Source organism: Papaver somniferum, chromosome 3, assembly GCF_003573695.1.
Source record: "Papaver somniferum cultivar HN1 chromosome 3, ASM357369v1, whole genome shotgun sequence".
Lineage (NCBI taxonomy): Eukaryota > Viridiplantae > Streptophyta > Magnoliopsida > Ranunculales > Papaveraceae > Papaver > Papaver somniferum.
The window spans coordinates 211,627,364-211,635,640 of NC_039360.1; the positions used below are offsets into that span (position 1 = coordinate 211,627,364).

At 37.0% G+C, this 8,277-nt stretch overlaps 1 protein-coding gene across 1 annotated transcript; it reads left to right on the forward strand.

The window, feature by feature from the left end:
• Positions 1-1,606: 1,606 nt before the first annotated feature.
• On the forward strand, positions 1,607-2,017 carry LOC113360594. Its single transcript, XM_026604090.1, has one exon. It carries the CDS (start codon positions 1,607-1,609, stop codon positions 2,015-2,017), a length of 411 nt encoding a protein of 136 aa, XP_026459875.1.
• The last annotated feature ends 6,260 nt before the right edge of the window (positions 2,018-8,277 follow it).

Genomic DNA, 8,277 nt, shown 5'->3' on the forward strand with positions numbered 1-8,277 from the left:
TCGTTGATGGTGACTGAATATTATCATGGTGTTTGTGAAACGTGGCCAGATTCACAAGTATTCTCTGTAAAGAAGATGTTTTGAAGACTTTTACCAGTATCGTGGTGTTTTGGTTTAAGAGATGGTTCTATGAAGATAGAAGTTCATATGTGAGCTTCAGAGAAATTCTGCAAGTATATATAGATGATGTGCAACCAAGGATATGATTCTTTGTTTGATCGTCTCATGCTTGAAAGCATGATCCGGGGTGGAAAATTATGGGATTTAGTCAATTGTTAGTTTGATCAAAAGTCAAACTCTATCTTATGCAAGCTTGTTCCATTGTTCAAGTACATGGCAGAACCTCTTATGCTTATGGGAGCATGAAGAGTTAGAGAGAAAGAAGAAAAGACTTCCGTTGTGCAAAGCCTTTAGAGTAGGTACTTAAGAGCTAAGTTAGGAAAATTTGTTCCGAAAATTAGGGCTTATTAAGGGCTAAGTTTGTGTTCTCTATATATAAGATTATAATTGGAGGTGTAGATATAATCTAATCTAGAAGAGTAGTAAATCTCATCCGTAGGATTTTGGACTCTTTGGTAGGGAGGATCGTGTGCTACCGTGAAGGTCCATATCAGTGTGACATAAAAACTTGTAGAGGATATGATTATTTCCCCTAAACCAAGTTTATGGATTTATTCAGGGAATAGGACTCTTTCCCTTAAACCAAGTTTCTATTATTTTCGTGCTTCTCCTCTGTTAGTAGCAGCTGTGAAGAAAGTGTAGAAGAGAAGACATGAGGCGGGTTTGAAGAATGGTTTATAGAGGTTATTTCTATGGTTTATTCGATGGTATTCTTGGGTATGTCTTGTTAACTCTTTGGGTCTTTTCTTGGTTTGCGTAAAGAGCATGTAATGGTCTTTGATTTAATGGAATTTTTCTGGTGGTGTTGGTCGTGGATGTAGCCTGTAAAGGTGAACCAAGTATATCTTGTGTTGTGGTTGTGTATGTGCTTCTTTATATTCTGGCTCTCTTATTATTTCTCCAATGTTTGGTTCAAATCACCAACTGCTCGTTGTGATCCTGTTTTCCGCTACGCTCGGGGTGCCAATTTTCCCAACAGGAATATTACTTTTCGAAAAAGGTACTGGTGATCCAAAAACTCCAACCAATGGCAAATGGGCAACCGATCTTTTATTTATCTATAAAAAGACCAAATGTTATATGTGTCCTTCTACGGAGTAATCGCTGGATCACTTTTTTTGGAGCTGTAATTTCACGGCGAAGGCTTGGTCATGACTTTCCGATGTCTTCGGTCTTCAACCACATCCTAACTTGGTGAATTCTTATAAAGATGACAAGGGCTATAGTAATATGATAAAGGAGTTATGGTTGTTGTCCATTCAAGTTGTTAGGTCAGAGCTTTGGTATACTAGGAACAAGAGGGCTTTTGAGAACAAGAAGTTGAATTGGCCTTTATTTTACAAGCGTGTCTTGCACCTGATCCCAGAGTATTATGTGCGGTTGAAAGGAGACATGAAGAACAACTGTGAGGATGTTCGGATTTTGGATTACTTTAAAGTCGGGCATAAAAGAATCAAACAACACGAACCATGTGGAGTGTTTTTGGATGCCACCGGATGAGGGAGAACTGATTTTGTGTTGTGATGGAGCGGCCAGGGGAAGTCCACGTACTTGGGGAGCTGGAGTTGTTGCAAGGAATGCTAGCTGTGAAGTCCTTGGAGCAATCTCAATTGGGCTTAGAACGCCAACGAATTATCTGGTAGAAATTTATAGTATTGTGGTGGGATTGGAGTTGGCTGTCAAATGGGAAATGAATAGAGTTCTAATTAGGACTGATTCAAAGAGTTCTATGGATGCTGTAGCTACGGGTACAATGCCTTGGTTCGTTAAAAATCGTTGGAAAAATGTTATGGAGAATTATGTTTCTATTCGTTTTGAGCATATTTATAGAAAAGCAAATTTTGCAACGAATTGTTTAGCTAAACGGGTTGTAATTTTGGTGAAGGGGAAGGGATGAACTATGAAGGACGTCTTTTTTTTTCTTACGTCAACGGAATTTTCAAACACATCTTATTTTATATTTAAATAGTGTTTTGAATTTTCGGTGTTGCCGTCACCTCTTTTTTCGTAAACTATCTTGTATATCTTTTTTCTAATTACTATATTTTTTGACTTATAAAAAAATGAAGGGAAAAGAAGAAAAAAAGTTGCATAGAATCATAAATACCAGGGACAGTCTACACTCACCGAAAATATCACTTCGAATTACACCAAAAAAGGATCGCACGAATGGCGTGATGCGTGCTTAGTATCGAGATTTGTACAGGGCAGATATGGGCCCAATGGTCCGTGTCACTCGGTGCAAAACGAAGTGCACTTTTGACGGTGCATGTATCATTTTCGTCGTCTAAATTGTCTTTGAAACTGAGGTCTAACTGGTTCTGACCTTTTCATGTCCCGTGATCGAGCATCTGTTTTATTTCCATATCTCAAGATAAGATCAAATAATGTAAGTAACTTCATAATCAGATCCCACCACTTCTTTTATGGCTACTAATAGTGCAAATTGCACTTTCCCATAAATCATTTTTTTTTTATTTTTGCAATTCCAGGAAAATAATTACAGAAAGAGGAATCTTGCTTTTAGGTTATCTACAAAGAGTTCATTGCTAGGGGAACCCCTCTTCCCACTGGATGGTCAACACTTATGGCGCACAGTGGACAAATACATAGACGGGTACCCTTTTGGATAAAGACTTGCCACATTTTTGGTAGTTAGACTTGCCATACAAATGTCTACAGGTTTGTACGGAAAGATGCTCAAAAAACCGATTTCGAGCAAATGTGTATGCATTTCTGGTAGGTTAGTGCATGTGGCCTCTCTTGGAGCTCAGTACACATTTGATATTTCATGCTCTGCTAAAAAAAGTGGAGAATGTAAAGCCCCGACTGGGATGAAGTTTTTGGTATTTCATCTTGTTAAAAGCAGGTAATGTGGAGCCCCTGGCTAAAAATAAACGACTGATCTAAGAAATGATGGCCAGAGATTATTCGCGTACGGTCAATGCGATTCAAGAATGTGTCTTCCTTATAATACCTGGCTAAATTGAGGCCTATGCCACTTAACTGGGGACTATGGATTTCTTCATCCACCCAATAAAAAATGATAAGGGGTGTCTAAAGATTGTAAAATTACTAAATTAACCTTAAAAAAATCTTAATTATTCTAACACAAATACAAATACAAAATCATAACTTAATTAACAAATACAAAAATTATTAATCAAACTCAATTTATTTTTCAATTTCCGTCAAAATTAAAATTAAATCTTAATCATTCATAAACAACAATTATAATCTAATTTCCTTTTGGTTTATAAAAAAAGAACCAAAAACAGACAATTCAAGTGATTGAGTTAAATCCCTTTAAACCCTTCCTTCTAAGAGATACTCTACAATGATTTACTTCTAAAACTTTGAAATTCACTCATCAAGGTATCTGAAAATCCACCCAGAATCGGTTTATATGTAAACCATAGTAACCCGATTGTGATCAAAATCGGCTTTTACTGTGAACCTACATACTCCGATTTTGGGTTGATGTGATGAACATCAACTATAATCGGGTTACATTAATACACAAATCAACCGTTTGTGGATTCATGTTCGTATTATTTTGGACCATATGTAATCCGATTGTTTAGTTAAAAATCTCTGAACCCTTTTCTTCAATAATCGGATTACATTGTCGTCCATATGAACCGATTCTGAAAAAGCTGCAACAAACTACCTCAAGAATCGGACTTTATACATAAACTTAAAGTCTGATTCTGGTACAAATTTCATGAGTCCAAGTTATCCAAAAAAACAAAACCACTTTCATTCATTAAGCTTGGTTCAAGTTTGCAAAATACAATATAAGAAAGCGACAAAATATAAGCATCCGATAGATCAAGTTTTTAACATAAGGAAAATACTCATTCCAACAAATAGAGACCCTCGAATTGATCCGGCTCGATCAATTTCTCGCATCGCCTCATGTTGGGATCGTATTTTTTTAGCCACTCCTTGGTGACCTCCGTGACCTCATTTAACTTATCTACCGGTGGTAATGGACAATCATCACGTACTCTAAGACCGATATAATGTATGTTGTTATGGTTGAATAAAACAATTCTCCGATGCTTAAGCGATTCATCCCAAATGGTGTATTTTGGTGCGTATGTATAACATGTTCCCTTACCAAATAGATGAACAACGCAACTCCACGTTTCCGCCAAGAGATGACCACATAGAGGCATCTGCATCCAATGCACTCGGGTAATTGGTCCATTCCCCTTTGACCCTTGTACTCTAGCAACCATTTTTTCAAAAATCACTTCTTTGTCTTGTCTTGTTTTTCCCTCCTTCATCATCGATATGTATAATTCCTTGTCTTCTTGTAGGCGCAAGGCCATCATCTTTCTAAAGTATTGACATTGGGTTAGGTTCTCATCTTCCGCCAAACTTATATGGCCTATTTGTTCCGACGCAACGTGATAACCACAATTCCCATCCGCATCCACGTCGTCGGTGGATAACACATAGGGCTTGATGATTTCAGGAAGTTTCAAGTAATACTCCTCGAATATGGTGTAACACGTTCGACGGGGTCTACCTTGTTCATCCCTAGGCGTGTTTCCATCACCAAGAGCAGCCCTTAGAGTCACCGTAGAACCCTTTTGTCTTACTTCTCCCTTCCATGCACGCAACCTTGATACTCGTGTTGTACTCGCTTGACTCTCTTGAGAAGGAACGAATAGATTGTTTGGAGCTTGACTCTCTTGAGTAGGAGCGATTGGATCCTCATGTTGCGAAGGAGCGCTTGTCCCGCTTTCTCCCTTCTTTAGTCGACCCCTTTTCCTCTTAACCGGTGCCTCTTCATTTTCAATGTGTGAAGGAACGTTTGAAACATTTTTCTTCTCTTGTGCGCTACTTGCCCCGCTTTCTCCCTTCTTTGGTCGACCCCTTTTCTTTGGAACCTTCCCCTCTTCATATTTAGCGTCGTCATTCTCATGTCGACAAAGGATTCTTTTATGACTCAATAACGGGTTTTTTTCCGTACTCATTGCAACCTTAAACTCTTTTCTTTCTTCCTTCCTATCCGTGTTGGTAGGTGGTCTACCCGTCGGCGGTAGCCACGGTATATCTCCTTTAAGGTCTCTAGCATTCAAGTAAAACTCACATCATTCTCCCGATCCATAAACCCCATGCTACCGTGAAAGTTTGCTTTTCGGAAGTATGGCAAGCAATGTTTAACAACGGCATATTGTACTTGTTGGTCTTGTATGTACAATCTATTAACAAAACTTGATAGAAGCATGCCAACTTGATCATCTCCGGATGCGCCAAGAAAATACGAGTCACTTTTCCTTCCAATACTTGCTTCCTCATTGTGTATCCGTGTTGATTGGAAAACCATTGAGATTGTTCCATAACCGCTCTACCATCCCATGACCTCCTCCTAAAGATTTATCTTGTCGTGTAAATTTGCCTCAAAGTGGACAAGTTATCCTTATCATCCTCCTTAATCTTCCTAAGGATGTCACTTGGTATACGCACTTTCATCGACCTCACCGTTTCCAATTGATGTGGTTTCAACCCACAAACGGTCGCGTGTCCAACAAGTGATTTCGGATCATCATGATTGTGACAATTATTCATCACTTTAGAGAACCTGTGTACCCTACTACCATCGGGTTTCTCGGGTCTATTAACTATAATCTTAAACGGGCAACCATACTTCTTTGATTTAGTAATGTATTCCCTTGTCGTCTTCTTCACGTACATTCTTTCCTTTACCCAGTGACTTTCTTGCTTTCCACCTCTCTCACAAACAATTTCCAAACTCTCTTTACTTGAATGACCGCCTAAAACTAATGCACATTTGATCTCTATTCCCTTGTCTATAAACCATTGCTTTGCATCGTTTCTATCTTTCCTTTCCAAATCGGTAAAATAATTGGCATAGGTATCAGGACCCAACAGAGATACGGCTTCGGGTTGATCTTCTTCAAACGCCACAACAATCTACAACAATTATCAACAAGTTGATGATTCAAAATCGGTTTATATGTTACAGTCGATTAAACCGATTCCAAGTAATCGGTGTATATGTGCAACTATAAAGACCGATTTAAGAATTGTCGAAAAAAATTCAAAGTCCAGAATCGGTTCACTTCTACTGTCATACAATCCGATTATTGTTCACATTTCTCCTGAAACTTTAAAATCGGTTTACATATACACGAAAATAAACCGATTGTCAACTTTGTGTTTTCTACGTGATTATTTAAGTGAAGAAATCGGGTTATTAACATCACCAACAAAAACCGATTCTGGTCACGTACCAATGGAGACAAAAAATTTACTACAATCGGGTTATATAGTGACTAACAAAGATCGATTGTAGATCCAAATTTGGGGATTTTACCCAGAATCGGTTTATGTAGTGTTATCGAATAAACCGATTCTGGGTTAAAGTTTTGAAAAAATTTCTTTTTTTGAGCGTTTGGGATATGCAAATACATGTTTGTGTATCGTTACAACTCATACCTGTTTATTAAGAGCATTATCATCTTCTTCTTCCCGACGAAATTGTTGTTGTGCTTGAATAATATCCCCAAGCATTCTTTTGTTCACTTTCTCTTCTTCATTCAACAAATTTTCCAATTCGGTAGGATCGAAATCATGATAATCTGATGCACCCACCTCTTCATCACTACTAGAGTCTTCATCATCACTATATTCTTTCATTTTTGCTAAGAAAATCAAAAACCCTAGTTTTTCCTTTTTTCCATCTACTTCTGTCCCTCCAAACCTTAAAAATAAAAACGAATTTCTACTCTAATCCAAACATTATAATCCCACTCAAACACTTATTAATTTAACAAAAATTAACTTAATTAATCATCACTAATTTAGTAAAGCCATATTAGGTATTAACATAAATAATGGATAAGGGGTTTCACAAATTACTTCCTAATGACCCTATTTTGTCATGTATTTATAGGCCCTTAAGTGGCATAGGCCCAAATTTTGTCAGGTTAAAATATGGTTCTTTTATTAATTTCTTTTAATGAAAAAGGAAAAATAGAATGTGAACCTTGGGGAATTGGAATCCCTAACCCACCCAGGTCGTGAGTTTTATATTTCCCCATTTCAGAGTAACCTTAAAAACCAGGGAATATGATTTTGATCAAACCGCTAAAAACACTCTTCTCCCATGAATAAATGGTTAATTCCATAGAATTAACTCCCATCAAACAAATTTCTTCATTTTGGGAGAACTTAATAGATTTTTGTTAAAGAGAGAGCAAAAATGGATTTGAGGAGTGCGAAAATCGTAATCAACTCGCTAATTATTACCGGTTCAATATTTTCTTATGATTGGGACCAAAATATCCTTACTCACCCGCCCATGCAATAACCCCATAAAATTCGCACCCATTCTCTGACTTGCCAAAAAAAAAAAATGGCACCCATTATCTAAACGATTCCACCACTGTCATCTCCATTAGCACCACTAATATCATGTTAAAACTCAGCTTTTAGTCATCTTGATTTTATTCTTATGTTGTTGATTTTTACGAAAAGCATCCATTATTCAAAATAATCTCGAATAGAGATCCAAAATTTAGTTCATGATTTTTTTTTTGTAACTAACTCACTTGATCATAACCTTTGCCAACAAACTCATTTATCTGTGATTCTATATAATGACAATGAAAAGCTGGAACATGAATAAAAGGCCTGTTATAAATCAAACAAGTAAGAATTAGATTTTTCTTGAATTTTGAAAATGTCTTCCCTTTTTACGATTTTTAATAATTAGGGTTTTAGTACCCTGTTCCGTTAAGATGGGATTTTGATTTATAAATGTCAGCAACATAATCAACAAAACCCATATGAAAGTCGATATTTTGATGAAGGAATTTATTTTTTTAAACTTGTATATGTGGTGATAGTTTCCGGTGATAGCAGGAAGGGTGTGTTGGTGATGGTGGTGTTGATTCGTGGATGGTGGTGTAGCTTCTATCATTTTTGGTTTTGGTGGTGGGACTTGTTCTAAGATATAGGTGAATTTTTGTGCGGCTAGTGGGTGTATCTAGTAGGAAAATTTTGTCCGAGTTAGAAAAATTTATTGAATAGGTCCTAAATGGTGAGTCGATTACGATTTTCGCACTCTTCGGATCATTTTTTGATCTTCATTTAACAAAATCAACTTAATATCCAAAA